The sequence below is a fragment of the Hemicordylus capensis genome, chromosome 4 (genome assembly GCF_027244095.1).
Source record: "Hemicordylus capensis ecotype Gifberg chromosome 4, rHemCap1.1.pri, whole genome shotgun sequence".
Classification (NCBI taxonomy): Eukaryota; Metazoa; Chordata; class Lepidosauria; order Squamata; family Cordylidae; genus Hemicordylus; species Hemicordylus capensis.
This window is the reverse complement of record NC_069660.1, coordinates 285708819-285736139: the sequence shown is the minus strand read 5'-3', so window position 1 is coordinate 285736139 and position 27321 is coordinate 285708819. Positions and strand designations below refer to the sequence as shown.

General features: G+C 43.2%; 1 protein-coding gene across 1 annotated transcript in view; it reads left to right on the top strand.

The window, feature by feature from the left end:
- The first annotated feature begins 11105 nt into the window (after positions 1-11105).
- Positions 11106-27321, top strand: part of STK3 (serine/threonine kinase 3) — a 198071-nt gene continuing 181855 nt past the window's right edge. The window contains exons 1-3 of the mRNA XM_053248375.1: positions 11106-11510; positions 22799-22879; positions 25795-25923. Of these exons, the coding sequence (XP_053104350.1) occupies positions 11488-11510; positions 22799-22879; positions 25795-25923 (233 nt within the window). The 5' untranslated portion in view covers positions 11106-11487. The remainder of the gene's footprint in view (positions 11511-22798; positions 22880-25794; positions 25924-27321) is intronic.

Here is a 27321-nt window from a genome sequence, read left to right as displayed (position 1 = left end):
TTGGGGGGCGGGGTGTGTGTGTCATAGCAGGAATATACAAAAGCAAGAAATAGGACTGATGTATGCTTTGTTGCTAACCCCATACCTGCTAGATTTATAAGAACCTATGATGATGATGATGATTTCTTGTTTGCACAGTCAAACAGGTGTTATTGACTGGTTTGTTTTATCCAGATATCGAGTCCTTCCTAGGGACCTGGGATGCCAGATTTTTGTGATCAATATTGTTGTTGTTATAGGTATTGCCACAAACTGTAGGCCGTTCCCAGTAAAGTTGTTTTTTGTAGTTGGCTGATGGTGATTTCTGTGGCCCCTGTGGTGTTGAGGTGGTCTTCAATATGTTTTGGAAGTGCACCTAGGGCTCCAATTACCACTGGGATTATTCTGGTCTTCTTCAGCCACAGCCTTTCAATTTCGATTTGTAGATATTTGTATTTTGTTATTTTTTCTGTTTCTTTTTCTTCTATTCTGCTGTCACTTGGTATTGCTATGTCGATTATTTTGACTTGTTTTTCTTTCTTCTAAACTACAGTTATATCTGGTGTATTGTGTGGCAGATGTTTGTTATGAAACAAATGCTTTGTTATGAAATATTATGAAAGTCCCATAGTATTTTTACAGCTTCATTTTCTACAACTTTTTCAGTGTTGTGGTCCCACCAATTTTTGGCTGCAGGTAGCTTGTATTTTTTGCAGATGTTCCAGTGTATCATTGCTGCTACCTTGTCATTCCTTTGTTTGTAGTTAGTCTGTGTGATCTTTTTACAACAGCTGATTAGGTGGTCCACTGTTTCATTTGCTTCTTTACAAAGGCGCCACTGGCTGTTTGTTGTTGATTTTTCTACTTTTGCTCTTATTGCATTTGTTCTTAGTGCCTGTTCTTCTGCTAGTATTAAACTCTCTGTTTCTTTCTTCAAGTTGTGTGTCTTGAGCCACTGCCAGGTCTTGGTGATGTCTGATATTCTGGTTATATCACGCAAATATTGACCATGCAGTGGCTTGTTTTTCCATTTTTCTGCTTGTTTCTTTACTTGTTCATTCTTGTAGGCCTGCTTTGTTTCATTGTTGTTTAATAATTTCTAATTGTTCACCATTTTAAGTGCATCTTCTTCACTGTCCTTTATATATTCTTCAAGGCCTCTTTTCTCCTCCTTTACTGTTTGATGGACTTGCAGCAATCCTCTTTCACCTTAGCTGCGAGGGAGATATAGCCTATCTACATCACTGCGGGGGTGCAGAGCATGATTGATGGTATTATTTTCCTGGTCTTACGATCTAGTATCTCTAGCTCTGCCTGGGTCCAGTCTATTATTCCTGCAGTGTATCTGATAACAGATATAGCCCAGGTGTTTATGGCTTGTATGGTATTCCCACCACTGAGTTTGAATTTTAGAATTTTTCTAACTCTCCTGATGTATTCACTTGCAATTTTTCTTTTAACTTCAGTGTGTTTGATGTTATCAGCCTGAAGAATGCCCAAGTATTTGTAATGTTCTTTCTCTTCCAAGTTCTTGATGTTGTTTCCATTAGGCAGTTCTATTCCTTCTGTTTTTGTCATTTTTCCTCTGTTCATTATTAATACGGCACATGTATCTAGCCCAAACTCCATTGCTATATCTCTACTAAATATGTGGACAGTGTTTAGCAGTGACTCAGTTTCTGATTGAGACTTTCCATACAATGTCAAATCATCCATGTAGAGCAGACGGTTTATTTTACATGATGTTTTAGATCTTTTATTATTAATAATTTCATTATATTTATTATTATTATCATTATTATTATTATTATTTAAAAAAGAATAAAGCACTATCTTTTAGACTAACTAATATAACTTTTATTTTTGGGTTATAACCTACTTCCTTAGATGCAGGGTGAAAGCAAGGATGGTCAATTTCAGGCAGCTGTAATGACAATTATTCCATATTTATTTATTTAAAGAGCCATTTACAATATGTCAGTGGTTTCATTTTTCATTTACCAGCTAGCAAAGAAGATAAATTACCAACAATGTGTCTTTGTAATGTGCATAAAACTCTAATCTCCATTCAAAGCAAACTTGACACAATCAAATTTTCTTATAAATTACTAGTGGTTTTGTAGCCCGTTGGTTAACGGGCGCTAGTGGAGCTCTGCGCTCCAGACGTTCGCCGCCATTCCCTCTCCCGCCACCCCCCGGTGCCCGGGGCTCCGGCCGGGCCCGCCACTCACCGCCGCCCGCGGCTCCGGCCGGGCCTGCCACCCACCGCGGCTCCGGCCTGGCCCACCGCTGCCCGGGCCCACCGCCGCATTGTTTTGTTTGCCGCCTCGTCCGGCGGCCATCCTGGGCGGCCAGAGGCGGCCGCCCCGAAGAAGCCGGGAAAGCGGCGGCACGGCCAGGCCTCGGCCATGGCTCTGCCGCCTCCTCGGCCGCGCCGCCTCGGCCAGTGTCCCCCGCCGCCGCTTACCCGGCTTCTTCGGGGCGGCACTTCTGGCCGCCCAAGATGGCCGCCGGGTGCTGGCGGTCCTGCCTCCCTGGCTCCTTCTGGCCATGCGCTTCGCGCATGCCCAGAAGAGGCCAGGGAGGCACGGACACACGCTTGGTGTCCGTCCACGGACGGACACCAAGCTTTTTATTAGATAGGATTGTTCTACTATTTCATATTCCAAATCTCCCCCTGAATTTATTGTCTTAAGTACAGACACATATCACAGACCTCATGGTGTACATTTGGGGGGACATTTGGAATGTGAAATAGCAGAACAAGAACTTTTTTGAAAATTTGATTGTTTCAGTCATACTTCCAATAAAGATTATGGATTTTATGCACATTACAGAGATACATAGTAATTTCTCTCTTCTACCAAGTATGCCTAAATTCAATTACATTTTGTAAATTTCTCTTTAAATGTATAGAGGGTGTTTGTAACTGACCATCCTTGCTTTTATCCTACATCTGAGGAAGTGGGCTATAACCCTTAAAAGCGCAAACTATTAGTTAGCCTAAAATGTGTTACCTTATGTTTTTTTTAAAATCTACGTAATTGACAAAAATGGCATATCACATTTATATTTACATTATTGTTATAATAATTATTATATACCACTTTTCAACAAAAAGTTTACAAAGCAGTACGTATAGTAGAGAAAAAGATAAAGGCACAGCAGAAACACCAGCAACAGCTACTGGAAAAGATGCTGCACTGGGGGTAAATTGAGAAGATAAAAGGAACTTTAAATATTATCTAGGAAAAAACATGCAGAAGAAAACTTATGCCTAAGTTTTGGTGCTCTTTTTCCGGTTGTTCTTTCCAATCAGGCTCATTCTGAAGTCAGCAAAACATTTTCAACAGCACTGAAACCTTATATATGCCTCCAAATATTATAGAAGTGTCTGTTTCATATCCGGATAATGTATGTACATAGCCACTGCAATTATTAATTTTCCTTTTCATCATCTTCTTTCCCATGGGCCCCTTTAATTGCATCTGGTGTCTCAGTATGAGTGAGCAAGATGACCACCACTGATAATGGTGGGGGATGCAGCTCTGCATGTTATTTGTAGCAGAAAGCTGAGCCAAGGTTATTGCCTGATTTATGTGGTGTATTCTGTTCGGCAGGGCAAGGTTCTCCAACACCCCACCTTCTAATCCTCATCACCTTCAACCCAGAGTGTGTTGAATTTCCATCTCTTATTGTTGCAGCTGCGGGTTTCTGACACTGAAGCTAAACTCCAGTTCTTGAATCCAGTAACTCCATCTCCTTATATGAAATATCCACTACAAAGGAGAACAGGCCAATCACTACAGCAGTTGTGATGGAAGTTGGAAAGAAGTTTGGCTGGCAATTCCACGCTGCTTCCGTAGAAAAGAAGAAAAGAGAAAGAGAACTGTAATGTAAGGAAGATGGGCAGGACAGAATTCAGGCTGTGTTAAGGACTACTGCTGGGGCAAAGACAGTCACCACCAGCCAGGCTGTTTGTCTTTTAAAAAGATAAAAGTCAACACATAGTACAGTGGCATCTAGTGACTGGAGATCATGTAACCCTCATAACACACGAACACAGGCAGCTGCCTTATACTGAGTCAGACCATTGGTCCATCTAGCTTTGTATTGTCTACATAGACTGGTAGCGGCTTCTCCAAGGTTACAGGCAGGAGTCTCTCTCAGCCCTGTCTTGGAGATGCCAGGGAGGGAACATGGAACCTTCTGCATGCAAGCATGCAGGTGCTCTTCCCAGAGTGGCACCACTCCCCAAGGGGGTTATCTTACAGTATTCACAGATGTAGTCTCCCATTCATATGCAAACCAGCCCAGGTAGATTTGCAAAAGGGACAATTCATGCTTGCTACCACAAGACCAGCTCACCTCCCCAGAGGTCTGCAGTTAGAGGGTCTCTAACCAGGGGTCTCTAACTGCAGTTCTGCAGCTGTTGTTGGACTCCCATCATGCCAGTCACAATGGCTAGTAAGAACATAAGAACAGCCCTGCTGGATCAGGCCCAAGGCCCATCTAGTCCAGCATCCTGTTTGGCCCACTAGATGCTGCTGGAAGCCACAGGCAGGAGTTGAGGGCTTGCCCTCTCTCTTGCTGTCACTCCCCTGCAACTGGTACTCAGAGGCATCCTGCCTTTTAGGCTAGAGGTGGCCCTCTGACTAGTAGCCACTGATAGACCTCTCCTCCATTAAGTTATCCAAACCCTTATTGAAGCCATCCAAGTTGTTGGCTGTCAGGGCTGGTGGGAGTTGTAGGCCAACATCTACTACTATGAATATTTAGATACCCTGTACTGTTTTTCAACAAAAGTGCTCAAAGTGGTTTATGCAGAAAAATAAATAAATAATATAGAAAAATAAATAATATAGATAACACAAATAAACAATAGACATAATACACAATAGATATCTGCAATAGGCCTGCAATTTAAAACCCCTGCTCATAAGTCCCTCGTATAGGCAAAACAAGAGTATATTTCTCTAGATTTGGGAGCTCTGCCTTACAAGGAACGAATGTGTTCTGCTTAGTGCCAGAGGCACATTCTGGTTCTGGTTTCCTTTCGATGAGATATCACTGGAGGGTTATAGGGTCTTTGTAATATTTGGTTTATTGATAAATATATAAATTGAGCAATGGAATTTTCAACTCCATCCATAAGTGAGCAACCAATTTCAGCAGCTCCAAGAGAGCCAATAACACACTCTATAGTGTATTCCAGGCTCTCCAAATCCTGTCTGTGGTTCTCTAGCAACTAGCTTGAAAGTGCTGTTTCTTTATACTGACCACGCGGACACCCCTGGGGTAATAAAAACCACTATTAATGTTTGGTAATTAAAAAAAAAAAGATTCTGCAAGAGGTGTGTATGGTGGAACCAGGGGTGGAGCCACCATTGAGCGAACGGGTTCAAAGAACCCGGGCTGCCACCAATCAGGGGCTGTGCCTGCCGCCCCAGCCACACCCCCTGCACCATACATCAGATGCAGTGGGTGTGGCTTCATTCACAAACAGGGCTGCGTTCCCCATTTGACAGCAAATACTGGCCAGCTCTGCATTCGCTGCGTGGCCTGGAGCTGCTCTCCCTGCCTTCAAAGGCAGGGAGAGCGTCCCCGGCTACTGGATGGCATTTGCTCCCAAATGGGGGGCATGGCCCCATTTGCGAGTGAAGCCACTGCTCCCCCAGCATCAGAAGGATTGAAAATAAAACTGCTAATATTAAAATGCCCTTATACAAATCTATGGTGCGACCACATTTGGAATACTATGTACAGTTCTGGTCACCATATCTTAAAAAGGACATTGTAGAACAGTAGAGGGCAACCAAGATGACCAGGAGCCTGGAGCACAACACCTGGAGCTTTTTAGTTTAGAAAAAAGACAACAGAGGGGAGACATGATAGAGGTCTATAAAATTATACATGGTGTGGAGAGTGGAGAGAGAGACATTTATCTCCCTCTTGCATAACACTAGAACCAGGGGTCATTCCATGAAATTGATTGCCAAGAAATTTAGGACTGACAAAAGGAAGTACTTTGTTTACACAACACATAGGTAACTTATGGAATTCTGTGCCACAAGATGTGGTGAGAGCTACCAGCCTGGATGGTTTTAAGAAGGGCTTTGATAAATTCATGAGGACAAGTCTCAGTGGCTGCTAGTCTGATGGCTATAGGCCACCACCTCCAGCCTAAGAGGCAAGATGCCTCTAAATACCAGTTGCAGGGGGAGCAACAGCAGGAGAGAGGGCATGCCCTCAGTCCTTGCCTGTGGGCTTCCCAGAGGCATCTGGTGGGTCACTGTGAGAGACAGGATGCTGGACTTGATAGGCCTTGGGCCTGAACCATCAGGGCTATTATTATGTTCACACACACCCCGCCCCGCCCCAAGGCTGGATGAGTAGAGCCTATATAATGGGTGCCTCAAGCATAATTGGGACCACATTGTCCTTGGCAACCAGCTTTGTTGTTAGTCACTAGGCCAACTTCTGGTGAAGTAGATTAACATTGTTTTAAAGGCTGTGTCAAATCTAGGGCAGAATGCTGCTAACTGGGAGATGTTCCTGGATCTGTCTTTCCTACTGGACCTTCAGGTGGTGGGTTGGAGCCAGGAGTGCTTTTCCTCAGGTTTGCCTGATATGCATGTCTAGTTGGAGGACAGGGATCTGGTTATAATAACTCACATGCTAACCATGTGCATCAGAGGCAGAAGTTTCAAATTCATTCTAGATCGCCTTAAAGGAAACCACCCTCACTGGGAAGCTGCCCAGTAGCTATACCTCAATGGACTACATATTTTTCTCCAAAGCTTCTTAATCTTTTTGTAAGAAGATATTCTTGACTGGCTGTCCCTACGGCGAGGGGAGGTACATCCATGCACTGTTTTCTTATTTTTAAATTTTTTTTGCAAAGTGTTATTCTTAAGGTTGCCAACCAGGAAAATCTTATTTAATAAACAGCAAAAATGAACAAGCACATTTGAAGTGAACATTAACAATTTAAAATATAATTAATTAAAAACTTTCAGATCTATGTTGCAAAGTGCTTGTCTACTGCAAATCAGGACGGCTGCAATGAGCCCGGGACAAAAAGTTAGGATGGGCCCGCTAGCTTCTTCAGAGAGGTGTGAAAAGAGAACAATTGGCAAGCTGCCACCTAGCCACAGGGCCCCACTCCCACTGGGGCCCAGGGACATTTGTCCCCCTTTGTTACAAATCAGTTGTAGTTTGTGGACAACTTGGTGCCATTATGAGCTGGGCAAACTCTGGAAAAGCAACCATATCAGTGTTCATGATGGCCCAACATCTGTCCAGTGTGTGCCAATGGACAACCAAGGCGTGGAAGAGTGCAGATTGTACAGAACAATTTCCATATCAGCCTAAGGTTCTCTAACTGTTTCTACTAGACTTTAAATTGTGTCAACTATTGGAGTGCAATTTCTCCATTATCTGATTTATTTACAAGATTATTTATAATCACCAAGGTGAAGGAAATACATTTTAAGATAAGTGTGCAAGGTTATTTTGTGACTGACAGGATGGCTGGAATTCCTCCCCCACTCCATGAAAAATATAAAACACAGAGGAAGAGCTCCTTATCTCCTACATAAATTGTTGGCCTTTTATTCAAGGTTTTCTCTTCAGCTGTACTGATGACTACTTCTTGGTAACAAGAGAACATGAAATAATAACATGACTTCAAGCCATCTATAATTAACAGTATACATACACAATATATTATTTGAAGGCAACAATTTTTTCTTCTCCTCAGTACTTATGGCAATTGTTGGGGAGGGTCGATGAGAGAACTGATATTCCAGACAAATAAATATTGGGAGTATCAGTAATATGAGGGGAATTTCCTGGTTATGTGACAAATGTGAAGAATAAAAACTGTTTATGTTGTACTACTTAATCTTAATATATTAATGTTAGTATAATTAATATACTAATATTAGTATTGATAAATGTTAATATTAAGGCACATGTATTTTCTCTACGGTTCATGGGAAAATATTTGGGATGACATCAGCATGTGCAATTTCCATACACTTTTCATTTCCGTGGCTAGGTTTTCTCTGCTTTTTATTATTGTTTTCATGCTGAAGCTTATTCCATCATTCCCTCCATGTCGTGAAAAGTTTCATTTTAAATTTGACCCCGTCATGCTCTTTATCCACAGTTGTGTGGATAAAGGTGATCCAGTTGAGATAGTATGTATGGACTTCCAAGAAGCTTATGACAAAGTTCCTCATCAAAGGCTCTTGAGAAAACTTAGCAGTCATGGGATAAGGGGACAAGTTCATGTGTGGATTGGTAACTGGTTGAAGGACAGGAAATAGAGGGTCAGTATAAATGGAGAGTTTTCACAATGGAGGGAAGTAAGAAGTTGGGTCCCCCAGGGATCTGTACTGGGACCGGTACTTTTTAATGTATCTATAAATGATCTAGAGGTTGGGGTAAGCAGTGAGGTGGCCAAATTTGCAGATGACACCAAACTATTTAGGGTAGTGAAATTCAAAACATTGTGAGGAGCTCCAAAAGGAACTCTCAAAACTGGGGGAGAGGGCAACAAAATGGCAAATGCGGTTCAGTGTTGGCAAGTGTAAAGTAATGCACATTGGGGCAAAAACCACCAACTTCACATGTACACTGATGGGATCTGAGCAGTCAGTGACTGACCAGAAGAGGGATCTTGGGGTCGTGGGGGACAGCTTGCTGAAAGTTTCGACTCAATGTGCAGCAGCTGTGAAAAAGGATAATTCCATGCTAGGGATCATGATTGATTGATTGCATTTTATACCACCTTTGTTTTGACAGATACACTCAAAGCAGTTCACAATATTAAAGAAGAAAGAAATTACATAAGATTAAAAGCATTGTTGTCTCAGGCTATTGGTCTTTTCAGGAGTTGAGGACAAGAGCTGGCGGGCCTGGGCACCTCCTTTCTTTAACATAGGAACATAGGCAGTTGCCACATACCAGGTCAGACCATTGGTCTATCCAGCTGAGAGTGTCTCTCAGCTCTAGCTTGGAGATGCCAGGGAGGGGACCTAGAACCTTCTGCATGCAAGCATGCAGGCTAGGTGGTCTTCCCAGAGCGGCCCCACACCCTAAGGGGGATATCTTAGGAACACAGGAACATAGGAAACTGCCATATACTGAGTCCATCTAGGACCAGTATTGTCTTCACAGACTGGCAGCGGCTTCTCCAAGGTTGCAGGCAGGAATCTCTCTCAGCCGTACTGTATGCTTTGGTAGTTTGTTGGTTCAATAAAAAAATCTTGTCCTATTAAAAAAAAACCCTCTTGTCCTATCTTGGAGAAGCCAGGGAGGGAACTTGAAACCTTCTGCTCACTTCTGCTCTTCCCAGAGCGGCTTCATCCCCTGAGGGGAATATCTTGCAGTGCTCACGCATCAAGTCTCCCATTCAGATGCAACCAGGTCAGACCCTGCTTAGCTATGGGGACAAGTCATGCTTGCTACCACAAGACCAGCTCTCCTCTTACACTACTTGCATGTAGTATCCCACTCAAATGCAACCAGCACAGCAGACCCTGACCAGCAAAGGGGACAACCCATGCTTGCCACCACAAGACCAGGCTGGCCAGCAAGCATGCCAGCTCTCCTTCCCTAGGCCAGCTCTCACCACTGAAGAATAAAATCCACGCCAGAGGTTTTCCTCCAGCTGCCTTTGCCTTTCCTCCTCCTATACGCCCCTGCCTTTTCTGTAATGGTTCACCGCTTCTGGAACTCCCTTTACAGGCACCTTCAACTGGCACCAGCACTTGTGTCATTAGGAAGGGGGTTGGAAATAAAGCTGCTAATATTATAATGACCTTATACTTATACAAAACTGTGGTGTGGCCACACTTGGAGTACTGTGTACAACTCTAGTTACCATACCTAAGGAAGGACATTGTAGAATTGCAAAAGGTGCAGAAGAGAGCAACCAAAATGATCAGGAGCCTGCAGCACCTTCCTTATGAGGCAAGGCTGGCTTTAGGAAAACAGATGACTGAAGGGAGACATGATAGAGGTCTATAAAATAATGCATGGCATGGCATAAGTTGATAGAAATTTATCTTCCTCTTGCATAACACTAGCACCCGGGGTCAACCCCCATGAAACTGATTGCCAAAACATGTAGGACTAACAAAAGGAAGTGCTTTCCCACACAACACATAATCAACTTGTGGAATTCTCTGCCACATGATGTGGTGACAGAGTTGCCAACATTGACACAAGTTTGAGGGGGCTGGGCAGGGCTGGCTGGGGGGCCGACAGGTGTATACAGTGATAACCCAGAGCCTGAGTATCATTGACGTATATGTAATTGAATTATATGCTATTGAATAGTGCCAGCATTGTTATTATTTATATATTCAAGTTATACCACTTTTCAACCAAAAACTTCTCAAAATAAGAAGCTGCTTGCCCCGCCACCAAAATGAGGGACCAACATTTCATCCCTGAAATGAGGGACATTTGGCAACCCTAGGTGACAGCCAACAACCCGGATAGCTTTAAGAGGGATAAATTTATGGAGGAGAGGTCTATCACCGGCTTCCAGTCTGGCTATAGGCCATCTCCAGCCTCAGATGGAAGATGCCTCTGTATACCAGGGGAACAACAGCAGGAGAGGGAGCATGCCCCGGCCCTCAGCTCTTGCTTGTAGGCTTCCCAGGGCCAAGGGCATCTGGTGGGCCAGTGTGTGAAACAGGACGCTGGACTAGATGGGCCTTGGGCCTGATCCAGCAGTGCTGCCTCTTCTTAGGTTTTTATGCTGCTGTTGCCGACACTAGAGCAGGTCCCGTTGAAAAGCTGGCAGGCAGTCGTGTGCACGCATGTGTGTATCTTTGTTAACAAGAATCCCGATTTCATTTTAGACAGTCCTAAGCGTGTTTACTCAAACAGTTCCACTAAGTTCAACGGAACTTGTGCTTCGGCGCCAGAAGTAACTGGACGCAATCGGCCCTCTCAGAGAGCAATGTGGACTAGAAAACTACATAACCCAAAGTGCACCCTTCCCTTCCACTCCTATTGGCGCGACGCATGCTGGGCAAGAAAGAACTTCCCCCCTGCGTTGCTCCGCCCAGAGCCCATGACGTATCTTGACGCGACTGATTCCCTGGTCTGACTCTGCCGTGCCATATAGCTATAGCGCTGCTGATGAAGGCTTCACCGGGCTCGGAGTAACTTTCTCTTCCGCCTTCTGGGGTCCCGACTGGCTTTTGGGACGACCAATGCTCGTTTCTCATCCACTCGACTGCAGCCAATAGGAGGGTTGGGCGGGCGGTCTTGGTTAGGTAGCAGGCTAGCTCTGTGCCTTTTCCGAGTTGGGTGTTGAAATCAGGCAGCGGACACAAGACGGGGAGGGGAGCCCGTCACTTTTAAAGGGCCAGCAGTGAAAGTGGAAGAAAGTTGTCAAGGGTGGTTGGGCTAGCTCCTGCCGCGGTGATCAACGCACCGCGCCTTGGTCGGGGGTTAAATATCCCGACAGCCTCCGGCCGCAGAATGGAGCAGGCAGCGCCTAAAAGGTAAAGACTGACCGCCTCCCCCGCCGCTCCCGAGAGACCAGCAGCGGGCCCGCGGGCAGGCTTATTTTGGTACAAGGCGGGAGGCCGACCTAGGCCGCACCCCGCAGCTGTGGGGCGCCTCCCTCGAGCGCTCCTGCTCCTCATGGCTGGGGAGGCTTCTTGGCGTGGACTGGCCTCCCTCGCTTCTCCTCCTGCCCCTCCCGCGCCTCTGAGGCCGCCTCTCCCTGTCTGCGGGAGCCGGAAGGGCTTGCTGTGGCTGCCACCCTGGCCACGCTTACTCGGCAGTCAGCCCCTTGACACGCCTCGGGACTTACTTCTGAGTCCACGTGTATGGGTTGCACTGTGTGTCACGCCAGTGGGCTCCCCGAGTCCCTAGCCTCAATCACTCACCACGGGGAAATGAGAATGTCAGCTGGGTGTGTGTGTGTACATGCAGCCAACACGACCCCTTTGGGAAATCAACATAACCACTGTTCCCATTCTGAGGTATGCATGCATGCATGTATTTTAAAAAAAGCGAGCTGTGGCGTTCGTGTCGACTCCTGGTGACCACAGAGCCCTGTGGTTTTCTTTGGTAGAATACAGGAGAGGTTTACCATTGCCTCCTCCCATGCAGTATGAGATGATGCTTTTCAGCATCTTCATATAATATCGCTGCTGCCCGATATTTATTTATTTATTTATTTATTCATTCAATTTCTATACTGCCCTTCCAAAAATGGCTTGGCGGTTTACACAGAGAAATAATAAATATATAAGATATAATCTTATAATCTCTCATATAGCAGAGATTATAATCTCTGATATAGTGGACATTTGAACCTGCTTGCTAGTCAAGTCATTTCCACTGTGCCATTAGGTGGCTGTATGTACTATATGTATGTTATGTATGTATACATACATAGAGGAAGCCACCTAATGGCGCAGTGGGGAAATGACTTGACTAGCAAGCCAGAGGTTGCCGGTTCAAATCCCCACTGGTAGACTATGGGAAACACCTATATCGGGCAGCAGAGATATAGGAAGATGCTGAAAGGCATCATCTCAGACTGTGCGGGAGATTGCAGTGGTAAACCCCTCCTGTGAAGACAATCACAGGGCTCTGTGGTCGCCAGGAGTTGACACTGATTCAATGGCACACTTTACTATTACATACAAAGAGAGAGATACATAATAGACACATGTATATATACACACACACACTTCTTGGGATCAGTGGTTCAGTATATAAGTATGCTCACCCACCCACCCGCACCTGCATTCCCAAGATTGTGTCCTTGTTCTTTGTGAACCAGAATAACTACCACCCCTGTGTTCATGCTCATTGACATTAATGTGGATTAGTGTTGCACACTTGCAATATGCACAGAGAGGATTGGTGAAATCCAGCTTGCTGTTCTTTAAGGATCCTGCTTGTATGATGTGCTAAAGGATGTGAAGTGATAACTGATCTGCATTTGGTGATTTTGACTGTGCTCCACTTATAGTACATTCTCTTGCTTAACCCCTCTTCCCCTCACCAGAGAATATCCCACACATAGTCCCCTTTGTGTCCTATGGAAATGGTGGGGGAAGAATCTTTCCCTTATACATGGACACACACGGACACACCACCCACTTCAGACCTCCCTGCTGGTCCTTCCCATGGGGTAGAGAGAATGTTGAATTTTCCTGAACCCTTCTCCACTGGGGTTCTTGAAAAAGACCTATTGAGATATCTGACCCCTGCCTTCCTGAAGGGGTGTGGGAATGGAGGCGTGGGGAATCTGCAGTTGTTTGGTCTTTCTACATTACCATGAATCTTTTTGAAATTATATGGCTGAAGTAGGCAGTGACAGCAGATTCTGGCTCAGTGTCGGGGAATACTTCAGGGTGTGCTACTGGCTTTTATTTAGTCAAGCAATAGATGCAAGAAAGAGGAACTCATTTGTGAGATCTTGAGCCCCTAAATAGGGACCTTTTGTAGAAAAATAAAAGTGGTAGTAATTGAGGAATCCTAGCATTTGCATAGCTTGCTCAGGTATGTCCAAAAGATCATTGGGGAGCGATAAAAACCTATACACCCTAAGCTTAGAGATAACAGTATATTAATATATGTACTCATTATTTGTGTGCTAATCCCTTGGATTGGGTTTATACTTGAATTGGGTCTTGAGCTTCCATATTGTTTAGGAAACACACTGGGACAAAGACTTTAGCTAGTGTGCTTTGAATACTCTTATCCTGTATTACTACTGACACTAGTAAGAATATATGAAACCTTTACACTGACTAGGTTCTGTAAGCGGTCAAGAAGTGTTGGCTGAGTTTGCCAGCCCAGACAAAATATTTTACTCATCAGATGGTTCCTCAAGCTGTATTGGTACATTACTCTTCAATACTTTTTTCACTCGTTGGGTATAATTTCTCTCTTGTCACAGACGAGTAGACCTGTGGATTTCCTGAGCCCTTATTCAGAGCATTTTAAAAAGTCAGTTTAATAATTATATTATTTCATAATAGACGATCATAGCTAAGCTAGTAAAATTAGATTTCAGGGAGAAGGATTATAGTTTAGTCTTCTGCCTGATATATAGTCTTCTGTGTGTATTTATGTTTTAATGGAAGAACGTTGAGTTATGTGGACTTCCTTCTCTTCATCTGCAGTCTTGAAGCAGCACACTGCAGACACAGGTTTACCACGTCAGTAAGAACGACTATCCACTTCTTGATGGAATGCACATTTAAAAGCTGGAAACTTAAAAGTGACTTTCAGTAAGATGTCCAGTGGTGAATGTTGCTGCTGTCAGGGTGTGAACATCCTTTTGGCACATACTTTGCAGTCATAGCAAGTCTAGTCAGGACTGCCAACATGGTGTAGCTTCAGAATTATCTACTGTGTTTTTAAAAAAGGCCTAATTTCTTTATTCAGAATAACTATGGAAATTATTTACCTGATTGATTGATTGATTGATTTAAGTGCCGTCAAGTCGGTGTCAGCTCTTAGCGACCACATAGATAGATTCTCTGCAGGATGACCTGACTTCAACTTGGCCTTTAAGGTCTCTTAGTGTGCATTCATTGCTGTCGTAATCGAGTCCATCCACCTTGCTGCTGGTCGTCCTCTTCTTCTCTTTTACCTCTTTAGCTACAGCTCTCTATAGCTACAATTGCATATTCTGTTTGTTTGCAAATGCATTCTATAAATTCTGCTTCCAAAATCAGGATTTCAAAAGATTACAGACTGGGGTGATAGAAAGTAATGAAGAGAAAGACGGACATGGAGGCTCTTCACATAGGCAGTGTGAAGAGCCTAAAGTGGGGTTGCGGGGAGAGTGGGTTTGACCCTCTTTCCCTGCAGATGATTGCTCAGTTGTCTCTGGGTGGCTGGCCAGATGATTACTGGTTCCGTCATGGAGCCATTGTGAGTGGTGGGGTTTGGGGCCTCCCAGCCCCCGGAGTCCCTGAAAGCACCGCACAAGTGCGTGGTGCGTTCTGGGGAGCTTCCCGACACCGGGAGGCTTGTTGTAGCCTCCCCATTGAGGGGCTACTCATGAGTAGGTGTGGCACAAAGCTGTGCTGCACCAACACACAAATTTAAACTGTTTTTTGGGCACCCTTGTTAAGAGGCGGGCTCCCCAGGAGGGTTTGCTGTTGAGCTGCCGCTGGGAGCCGCATGGCTCCCATTGGTTCTCACGTGTGGCTAAAATTGGGCTGGGCTTCCCTAGCCCGATTTTAGCCATGCGTGAGAATAGCCTCATGGAGTAAATGTTGTTTTCATGTGCTACACTAAAATTGCTTTTAATCTGCTCCTAGGTAGATTAAGACCCCCGCTAACTAGGCAAAGACTCCTGCTAACTAGGCAAAGAGGCACCTTTTACCGTGGTGATTCTCTTTATTTAGCATGGGGAGAGTAACTGGCCCTATCCACCCCCAGCACAGTACTTCCAGTGACTGTTACTGGTGTCTATCTTATGTTTCTTTTTAGATTGTGAGCCCTTTGGGGACAGGGAGCCATCTTATTTATTTATTATTTCTCTATGCAAACCGCTTTGGAAACTTTTGTTGGAAATATATAAATATAAATATTTGTTGTTGTTGTAGGCATGCATGTGAATGTTGCTAATGAAGGATAGATAGTGGAAAAGAGACTTTAAAATATAGGGACCATGTAGGTTTAAAACACATATACACAGAAGAAGAAAATGTAAAAACTGTTTTAAAGCACTTATGTGAAAATACCCTCAGAGGGCCAAGTATTAAATGCAAGTAAAGGTAAACTGTTCCGTCAAGTCGATTTTGACTCCTGGCGGCTGCAGAGCCATGTAGTTTTCTTTGGTAGAATTCAGGAGGAGGTTTACCATTGCCTCTTCCTGTGCAGTATGAGATGATGCCTTTCAGCATCTTCCTATATCGCTGCTGCCCAATATAGTACCAGTGGGGATTTGAACTGGGAGCCTTCTGCTTGTTAGTCAAGCATTTCCCCGCTGTGCCAGGTAGCCATAGAAAAACTGTTTTATTGCACAGAGCTTTGAAGTCTTATGCTTTTCTAGCTTAATCTGGCTCTTTGTGGTATCTTGAATGCTTATTGGCCATTGTCCATGTGCATCCAAGCTTGCTTTTTCAAGAATATAAAATGAAATCAATATGCTAGAATGAAAATGGAAAACAATAAAACTGATATGCTGAAGTCTGCACCAGATATGAAGTTCCATGCTTGTATAACTGACTTGGCTAATAGAAATATAGAGCACAATTTCCAAAACTGATGTTTTGCTGACATTGTAAGAAGAAGCATTGATGCACAGTGTCAAGATGTTAGATTATTTAAAACAATTTAAAATCAATTTCTTGTTATAAATTGAAATTACAAGCTCTCCAGCACTGTTTTTAATAATTACTTTTAATGACGATCGTGATTCTAAAGAGTGTCCACGAAATATATTAAGTAGGAAGATAAATTAACTTGAATTTTTTTGTTTGTGGTATTATGAGTGTTCATAACAATAGCGGAAGGTACTGGTCTGTATGAAAATGCACTTCCTTTAAATCATTTCTTTACTCAGTAAGATTTATTATTATTTCAACCTAGAACACTTGAGTTAGTAACCATCAAGCATTCCTGTAGTTCATTCCCCCCACCCCAAAAAAGCTAGTATAAACTTGGATTCAAACATTTTTCTAGACTTAGGAAGAAAAAAAAGCCATCATTCCTGGCTTCTGTAAACATGAGAACTGCCTATAATTTCCATATATATTCTCTTCCTATGTTTTTAAATTAAGGAAGCTGTTTGTTTTTACATGTGGTTATAAATATTCAAGTATTCCTAAGCAATTTGTTCTTGCTTAGATTAGTTTTCTTAACTCTGTTTTTAGGGTCAGATGCCACTTTTAATTTAAAATGTACTGGACCTGATAGGCTTCTGCAACAAATCATTGTAACAAGTGAAGAGACAGCATAAAAATTAATGGGAAATACTTGGCTTTATTTAGCAACCAAGTACAGTTGTATTTAATACTGACTTTGGCACATAGGATAAGTTCAGAATTTCTGTTTCAGTTTACATACTTTCAGGCTACTTATTATACACAGGGTGGCCAAAGCATGTTCAGAGAATCAAATTTATTTTAAAAAAATCACCAAGCAAATGGGAACTGGGTTATAAGAGAGAGAGATAGTGCATATTTGATTCCTTGGCCACAGATATTTGGCCAGCCAGGTGCTTATAAGCTTGGCAGAAAAATGACTAGTACTATATTTGGCTAGTACATCTAGATTGGAGCACAGGCGTTGTGAGTGCATAAAATTTTCACGTGATGGAAACCATGATTGTCTGAATGTATATGTGCTGCTTCCCAAGAAGCATTGCATTTCATTCAGAATTGTTACTTTTGCTTCATCAGCCATGTAGGCATTTTAAATTGGCACAGAGCTGTGCGAACGTTGTATGTTATCTGTCTCACAGGATTGTTGCAAGGATAACTCTTATTGCCATGAAACAAATGGGGACTGTGAGACAGGGGCTTGCCCTAGTTAATGTAGAGTAGGGATCTTCACTATTTCCAAGCGGGGGCCACTTGGTGCAAGAGTCATTTCCTGTTGTATTGACCTCTGTGCATGGTGCACTTTTGGCAGTGCTAGGGTGTGTGTGGTAGGGCTTTAAGGAAGAATGGTATCTTAAGTCACTGTATCTTAAGGACATTGTAGAACTGTAAAAGGATCAGAAGAAGGCAACCAAGATGATCAGGGGCCTGGAGCATCTTCCTTATGAGGCAAGGCTACGGCACCTGGGGCTTTTTTAGTTTGGAAAAGAGATAGTGGTGTATAAAATTATGCATGGATTAAAGAGAGTGGACAGAGAAAATTTTCTCCCTCTTACAAGCCTAGAACCAGGGATCATCCTATGAATCTAATGGCCCGGAAATTTAGGACTGAAAAAAGGAAGTACTTTTTCACACAGTGCATAATTAATTATGGAATTCTCTGCCACAAGATGTGGTGATGGCTAGGGATGTGTACGGACCCGGCGGTGGCCAGTTTGGCAGGGGAGGGTTACTTTTAAGGAGCAGGGAGGGTGCTCCCCCCACCGCCGCCCTGGTGTACGGTGGACCGGAAGTGCCTGGTGTATGATGTGCTCATGAGCATCAGGCAGTTCTGGTCTGACGTGCACCGGGGCAACAAGGAGGTAGGCTTCTGCCCCACAGGACCATTTTTAAAGTCAGCCGGGGGAAGGGGAGCACCCTCCCTGCTCCTTAAAGGTAACCCCAACGCTGTCGAACGAGCTGAATTGCCGGTCTCTCCAGCCTCAGAGGCAAGATGCCTCTAAATACCAGTTGCAGGGGAGCAATAGCAGGGGAGAGGGCATCTGGTGGGCCACTGTGGGAAACAGGATGCTGGACTAGATAGGCCTTGGGCCTGATCCAGCAGGGCTGTTCTTATGAAGAAGAGCTCTGTCAAGCCTCAACACCATTTTAGAAGGTGCTCACCGACTGCTGGGAAGTATAGTCCTTCCTAGCACTTTCCCCAGAGCTCTCTGTGGGGAAAGTGCTGGGACGTTCCCAGTGTTCCATGAACACTTTACAAGATGGGGCTGGGGCTCGAGGGGTTTTTGTTTCCCTTAAAGAAGCCTCACCAGTGCTGGGGAAAGCTCAGCACGGTGCCGTGAGTACAGTTGCCTCTGTACAGTCAGTGTATTTGGCTTCAGCTGAAACTTTGCACAGGCCTAATAAACAATTAGTCAGGGAGCCCTGCTTAAGGTTGATGGAAGCCGCCACTGGCTCTCAGGCCTTGCAATGAAGAACATTGACACTGGGAATTCTGGCAGAACAGAATTTCCACCTTCAAATTTGAAAGGAAACCAGGTGACTCTTCCAGAAGGCAAATTATACCTGGTTACATCAAGGTGGTCTTGATGTGAAAGTCTCCTGTTTCTAATGTATCTCCACTGCAGGGGCAGAAACCTAGCCCCTTACCTTAAGGTTCAGTAAGAAACAGAGGCCGAGTGGCCATATAATTACTGATATTATGGATTAAATTCTTTTAATTAGAATTAATTTAAATAATTTAAATTTGTTTTAGTAACTGTTGTTTTTATTGTCTTGTGTATTTCACTCAGTGTCGATTTTTTAATATTTTTATTCTTGTACACTGCCTAGAGATGTACATATCAGGCAGTATAAAAATATGAGTAAATACATAAATAAATGTTTATGCTGTTCCTTCCCGCAACGAGCCCAGTGCAGTATTTCAGCCTCCAAACAACCCTTTGTTTGGAAGATCAAATTGAGCAAGTGACTAGCTAAAGGTCACCCAGTGAGAATCTCAACTATGTGGGGACTTTTGGAATCCCACATCCAAGCCCAATAGTCTAGTCACTGTACCATCAAGAATAAATGATTACTAAGAACTTGCGTTCGAAATGGAAGCTCAGTTTAGGCCTTTCATGCAAACAGGGAAGCTGTATTCATCCTTCCTAAACATAAGATTATACAGTGAACAGCTCCTTCTGAGTGGTAGCTGAGAGAAATGGGACCCGTCTTCTGGCTTGTTGACTGCATTCTTGCAACTTCTGAAAACAAACATTACTATGCAGTGTATGGGATAGACATCCTTGAGTTTCAAGGGAAAACTGCAGCTTGCCTAGCCAGCAATTAGACTGAGGGAGTTCTTCAGCTTGAAATGGTACCATGCTGGTCATTGTCTGCCTGCCTCTTTTTGGCCAAACACAACGTGATAATATCACATTATTATGTGGACAGGACTTCTTGCCAAAACTGGGTGCTGCTACAGCAAAACCAACTTAGTCCTGCATATTTTTATGAAAGTTCAGACAGTATATACCAATACAAAGGGATCAAGCAGCTTTTTTCAGTGGTTTATTCATAAATTAACTTTTTAAAGAACAATTTCATTTCCTGATTTCATGAGGGAACATGTCGCATAGGAAACAAATATCTCTGCTGGAGTGTATGTATGTGGAAAGAAAATGATACTTGTGGGACAACTGTTGTGCTTTCCTGGGTTTCTATTTGAGCAGACAACACCCCGTCCAACCAAGGCCCTCTGGGTTGGCTCTCCTTACTTGGTTCTCCATTAAAACCACTTTCTAATGTGTGGAAGTTAACTAGTTTTCTGTTTGAATGTGGTGCATTGAGGAAATGACTTGACTAGCAAGCCAGAGGTTGCCGGTTTGAATCCCCACTGGTATGTTTTCCAGACTATGGGAAACACCTATATTGGACAGCAGCGATGTAGGAAGATGCTGAAAGGCATCATCTCATACTGCACGGGAGACGGCAATGGTAAACCTCTCCTGTATTCTATCAAAGACAACTACAGGGCTCTGTGGTCGCCAGGAGTCAACACTGACTCAATGGCACACTTTATCTCTAGTAGGAAGTTGACTGAATTCTCTATATGTGAATGCCCTAGTGATTTGCCTTTTAAAAACCAACGTACATGATTGAACATATATCAGAATATCAGAAGTAGTTAGTTTCTGGTGATATCAAAGGAATATGAATGAGGCATACTGGACATTTGCAGGAAGTTCTTCAACATTCTGTATCCACATAAGAAGAGCTCTGCTGAATCAGGCCAAGGCCAATCTACTGGGTATCCTGTTTCCCACAGTGGCCAGCCAGATACCTCTTGGAAGCCTACAAGCAGGAACGAGGGCATATCCCTTTTCTTGCCTTTGCTTCTCTGCAGTTGGTATTCAGAGGCATACTGCCTCTGAACCTGGAGGTAATATAGAGCGATCAAGACTAGTAGCTATTGATAGACATGCTCCATCAATGTGTCTGATTCCTTGTTTGAATTTGTCTCATCTGAGTCTGTGGCCATCACCACATCTTGTGGCAACGAACTTCATGGATTAATTTTTTACTGTGTGAAGAAGTACTTCTCTTTATCTGTCCCAAATCGCCTGCCAGTTGGTTTCAGTGGATGACCCCTGGCTCCTGTGTAGTGAGAGAGGGAGAAAATCTTTCTTAGTCGATCTTTCTTAGCCCTCTTGAGGCTAAGAAATCTAAGATTGTAATGACCTGCTGGCTGGCTGCCCAGCAGTGGAGAACCACTCTCTTCAGAGGGGATGGGGGAGCCTCCAGATGTAGTCCGGCAGGAACAGAGAGACAGGGCCTGGGCCTAGTCCCAAAATGTTGCCAAAAATCTGTGCCGGGAATTCCACAGACGTCAGGATCAGGGGTGAACACGATTGTAGTCAGTCCAAACAGGCTCGGTTTTGAGGTCAGGGCTGGTCACCACGGACATTCTTTCCAGCACAGATCCAGCTCTCAATCCGCTCTAAATAGACTGCGTGCTGAGTCCTGTCCATCACTGCAACTGTGCCATGTTGGGGAGATGAAGCCGGTCAGAGCTGGAACACCTGTTCCTTCCGGCCAGCCTTTCCGACCTGCAGCGTCTTTCCCTTTGAGCCTGTACTCTGGCCAAATGTTGGTGCTGGGTGTTTGGGACAGGCACTTTGAATTCATGTGCTTTGGAGGCTTTATCAGGAGGAGAAAGGGAAGGAGGCGGAGGGGCCTGCAAGTCTATCCGCTCTGGCTCTGCTAAGTCAACCGGAGTCTCAACCTGCGCCCCCTGCTCTGAGTTGTCATCTGAGGAATCCTCCACCACAGCCCCCATGGGGGTAATCACAAAGATGGGTATCATCTCTGGTTTGCAGTGTGTGTGCTGTATTTTGATGAAGCATAATCTAGGATTGCTTTTTTGGGGAGTGTGGGGTTCTTCCCCTGCCTAACACACACTCTGATTTAATGTTTTGGTTGCAATTGAGGCCCAGCTGGTGGCTGCATCTAGTATTCATGAATGTTGGTTAGTCATTTTATATAATACGTTCTTCCACTGTTGGGACTGATAAGACAAATGCTCACCAAGCAGGGCTGGAGGAAGAACCCATTTTGTAAGGGCTGATGAACAGAGGACCTTTTAGGGCTTCTGGGTGTGGGGTCACTGGCAGAAACCTCCACATAGTGGCTCTCTTTGGGGGATATCCTGGTTTCCCCCCAGCAATGTCATCAGAAGCACATGTCATACAAGGAAGTTTCGCAAGGTTGGCATTCACTGATAAGACTTTGGCATTAAACAGCATAATAGTTAAGCAGCCTTGAAAGGAAGTCTGTAGAAATGCTTAAGCTACAGATTTATTTTTTTTAAAAAAACACCACTAACTTTCCTGTCCATACACACATGTTTTAGCCAATTGTAGCACATTGATGATCTGGAGGGTGGGAGGGGACCCACCCAGTTCTCAAAGTTTTGCATGCTTGGTGGCCTGGAGGGAATTTTTTTTCCCTTTTGGAGTAGGGGCTCAGTAAATTGGCCTATTTTACTGTTTAGAAACTGTGCAGCCTGCATTAAAAGAATACAGATTAGCAACTGTGCATTCATTTTATTTCCCTGTAACACTTGTTTATGTTAAGTTACACGTCAACACACCGGCACCTTGTACCTTCTCAGCTAACTTTTTGCGTTATTCAATCATAGTACAGTGTTTCACTGTTAATGTTTTTTTGTGTGAGTGGGGGTCTTAGAAGTTACATTACTGCCTCAAAACCTCTATTTCTTGTACACTTAGAATATTGCTGCCTCACTGATGTCATTGGAACTAAACAACTATAAGTTCTGATTGGTTCTGCTTTCTTTTGCCCACTGATGCCCAATAAGAGCAACTGAGTTCAAGAAACAAATGATACAAAAAGAATGAGCCTCCAACAAAGAAACATTTTAATATTCCAAATTCTGTTGTAAATGAGTAACTTTTGAATATTTCATTTTGTTTTGTAATCAGCAAGCTAAAGAAGCTAAGTGAAGACAGCTTGACTAAGCAGCCTGAAGAAGTATTTGATGTCTTGGAGAAGCTTGGTGAAGGGTATGTACAGTCTTGTGTGGGACAGTTGGGAAGACTCAAAGTAAATATCACACAGATATGGATCATATACGTAACTGATCCTGTAGAATTGGAGAAACTTGCCTCATTCTGGCTAGTGTTAACACCTAGAGTTGATTCAGACCTTGGTTAAAAGCAGGGTTACACTGGCTTAAGAAACCTGGAGTGGAGGGATTTTTGTGAGTTGATACAAGCCTAAAAATGTGGGTTGCCCAGCTTTTCTTGCTTTTGCTTACTGTGAGCCTCTCTAGTATGTAGTATGCACTGCTTCCCCTGGAGTAAGAATGTGTAGAAATTGATTTCTACTTTGTAGCAGGCTTCTAGATGCCTGTTGCTGCATTTCTACCTATGACCCAAATTAGCAGCATGGATGTAGTTGATCATCTTTCCTTCAGGTCTCTGTATGCTCTGCAGAGTAAGTACAGAAGATTTGGGAGGAGGCAGTTTTAAGCAGAGGTGGGACAGTGAGCGTCTGATGGGGTGCTCAACACATTCTCTGCAAGCTCTCTTTGCATTCCAAATAGCACTGTTAACACCAATTGCTTTTCTTAACTGCTGTCCAAAGGTTTCTGAAGTTGGTCTGCCCACTCTTCCTTCCCTTTAAAGCATCAGTGTACACCAGGGTAGTGCCTGGTGTATGCCACTGTTGCTTTAGAACAGACTGTGAAGTTACAACAAGAAGTTGCCATGCAGCTTCTCACCCTAGAGTGGAAAAGAGATAATTTTCCTTATGCATTGTTCCCAGTCAGCCATTAACTCTGTGAAGGAGTGTGGTGCAGAAGAGGGAGGGGACCATTTCCTGCCCATCCCCTTCAAATTCCCTCAGCAAGGTGATGATTACTCTTCTTCATCTACTCCCACTTTCTTGCTGTAATGGTGCCAGGATCCTACATCTAAAACAGAGCAATATTGCCTCAGTGCTGAGGAACGTGTAGCTTGATCTGCCATTGGTTCCCACTGGGAACTTCCTAGTTAACAGTGAACTTTCAATCAGTTAAATGTCTGTGCTTCAGAAACATCAGTCGCCTTTGATAGAACAGGATATGTTGCCGAAGAAACGGTTGGCAGAAACTTACTTTGAACAAGTAAATCTGCATCATGTTACCCAGTCAAATGCTACATATGGAGTTGGAAAAACCAATATGGGATAGCTTTTATGATATTTAGTTATACCAGTGAAAGTCTTCAAAAGTAATGATACAAAAAATGAGGACATTTTAACAACTGAGATAAGGAAAACATGATTCTTTCCTTTGACCACTTTTGATTTGTTTACATAACTAAAAGCCATTTGGAAGCAATTTAATTTGGAAGAAAATTGCATTGAAACTGATGGTAGTTCATTCTAAATGTATTTAGGAGTGAGGTGTCGCAAGATGTAAGTTGGGGGAGAAGGGTCAAAAAATTCTGCAGCCTAATAGCAAGCAAGAAAATAAGAGCTCTGCTCATACACCATTCACCTCTCACTCATGTGCTTATCAATTCAATAGTAAAGGAAATAAATGGTGAAACTCAAGAAGCTGTTATATAATTACTAGGCAAATTCTACAAACTTATGAAAGTTTTAAGCCAGGGCTTCCTGATTTAGAGACATGTGAAAATGAAAGTTGTGCAACTTGAACACAAGCAACCTACATGTAAATGGAACTCCAACTAAATTAAATTATAAGAGATGAATAAACTCTCTTATGACACCTATTGGCAGCTGGACAGAAATGGAATTGCCACTCCCGGGAAATTATATACAGCAAGGCAGTTAGGGGTGAACAATCTCTGTATTCTCTCTAGTGTTGAAGCCAGATAAGTCTTTTGAGAGATTGTTTAAAAAAAGTATTTTGGTCTCTCATCAGTTAACCTAATTCTGGATATATAAGGTTAAGGACTCGCATCCAAATGGGGTAATTGAGGAGTAGGTCTTAATTGTTAAAATGGTAGAGCAATATTGAATCCGTTCCATAATGTGTCGGGGAATTTTTTATTTAAATGTTTGTATAAGAAAAGATAGCACTTAGCACTTACATTTATATACCGCTCTATAGCTGGAAGCTCTCTAAGCGGTTTACAATGATTTAGCATATTGCCCCCAACGTTCTGGGTACTCATTTTACCGACCTCGGAAGGATGGAAGGCTGAGTCAACCTTGAGCCCCTGGTCAGGATCGAACTTGCAACCTTCTGGTTACAGGGCGGCAGTTTTACCACTGCGCCACCAGGGGCTCATGTATCCAGAAAATGTATCCAGAAAATATTTTTCCAAGAGACAAATTTCTTGCGGCATTGGTGAACTTGCAGATGAGAAAGCTGTGCTGAAATTAATGCATTGAAAGCTGAAGCTGTTGGGATTCTGGGGCTGTATCGTAAGTGGCCATAGGGGTGAGAATGTATTAATGTTTTAGTTTAAGGGTTATTTTGGTGGTATTGAGTAATGTGAGGCGAATCTCTAAATGAACAAGAAATCAGTTTCTGTATAATATCTCCTTTCAGCAGGTGTATGCATATTGTGCTGGCTGCAAAATTGGCAGCTGGGGATGCTGGGAGTTAGTCAACAACGTCTGGGAATCCCTGTTATGGGGTACACTGGTTACAAGCTTAGAAACAATAGTGAATGGAGACTAAGGGGCTGGGCCAAAGGCTTCATGGAGAAGGTGGATTTTGAGAAGGGATTTGAAGGAGGCAAGAGAGGGGGCATCACATACTGGGAGCCAGTTCCAAGTATAAAAGGGTAGTAGGGGATGTTTTTAGTGTGTTGTGATCTACCTGGAGAACAACTTGTTATGGGATGGCTAATGATTATTATTAAACTATGAATCTTCCTTTTTTGCACTTGTAAAGGATAATTTGAATGGACATAATGATTTGGTCATCCAGAGTCTATATCTGTTTTACTTTCTTCTCTAGTTCTTATGGCAGTGTGTTTAAAGCCATACACAAAGAATCTGGGCAGGTAGTGGCGATTAAGCAAGTCCCTGTTGAATCGGATCTACAAGAAATAATTAAAGAAATTTCCATAATGCAACAATGTGACAGGTATGCATTGCACTTATTTTGAGTGTTCTGTTTGTTCTGTGGGCTCAGGAATGGCTTACAGTGTCTTTTCTAAATGTTAATATTCCTGCCATCCTTTAAATTTAAACACCTTTATTTCATAGCATGACTTTTAATATGTTGAATGCAAGATGAAATTAAAAGCCTCTCTAAAGTTAATGTATGAAAAATGTAAATGTTTTGTTGGGCTGCAACCGTGGCTCCCTGCCTACCTTCCTGCTGATAAAAAGCATAGTGGCTGCACCATCTCTGGAGTATTTAAGTATGTTGGTGAGATGCTCGGGCCTATTCCTGTAGATGCCCACATATTCATGGCCAATGGATTATCTTGGCCTAAAAAAACAGGAATATTGCTGAGTAGTTGTGAGCTGACAGGATATCATGCTTCAAATAAACATTGATTATCTTCATAGTCTGTCCTTTAATAGGGCCTTGAAACAGGTTCGATATTGGTGTGGTTTCCAGCATCCTCCCCCTCCTTTCTTTGGGGATTGCATTTATCTAGCAAGGGGGAGAGGAAGGGAGCCAAAAGCTGAAATGCATTTAAACTATAGCAGAGTTATTCAGTGGTGTGTGTGTGTATGTATGTGAGATCGGAGCCTTACAAGTTGCCCTCAGTGGGAACTGGAAAAGATGTAGTATGAGGGATTAAGTGAGGTTTCCTTCCTTGTCAGAAGTTGACAGTGACAAGTAGGTGATGAACAAAGACAAGGGTGTGCCCTTAGTGAAATATTTGTGAATTACTCCCTTGTAAAATATTTGTGGGGAGGAAAAACTCTTTCTTTTGAGGCTTGTTCTGTATCAGTGAAGATCTTTATGGCCAAATTACGAATGCCTCAAAACACACAGTAGTTAAAGTAAGATTAACAGAATCTGAATTAAAGGATTGCAAGAATGCTGCTCGGCTCTAAATATTCAAGTAAAATATACACTTCGGCAGGCTTTTAATCATTCCTTTTTATGACAGCTTGTTAATCTTTAGTGAAAGGGCTTCAGAATTTGTTATGGAGACTGTCCCAAAATATTGTTTCCTAGGAATAGCATAGTTGTAAGGGGCAAGGTTTAAAGTCTACCATATATCTCTGATAAGGATGAAATGGATTTTATGATTGGTACATGTCCAGCTAGGAGTTAGATGCTCACTGAGCAATGCTCAAGATGTCTTGTTGACATTAGCGTGCCATACTTAACTGGCTAGTGAGAGATAAAGTTAGCACTAAAACCTGGAGGCAGAGAATTAGTGAGAAAAGAAGCCTTAATCTCTTATGGCTTTAAGGTATAGACACAGTATAAGTATAGGATGGTGGCACCAGGGGTCTACATCTTATCAGTGGAGATAACTTTCCTGTAAATAGATGGTTTCCTTGAGTAGTCAAATAC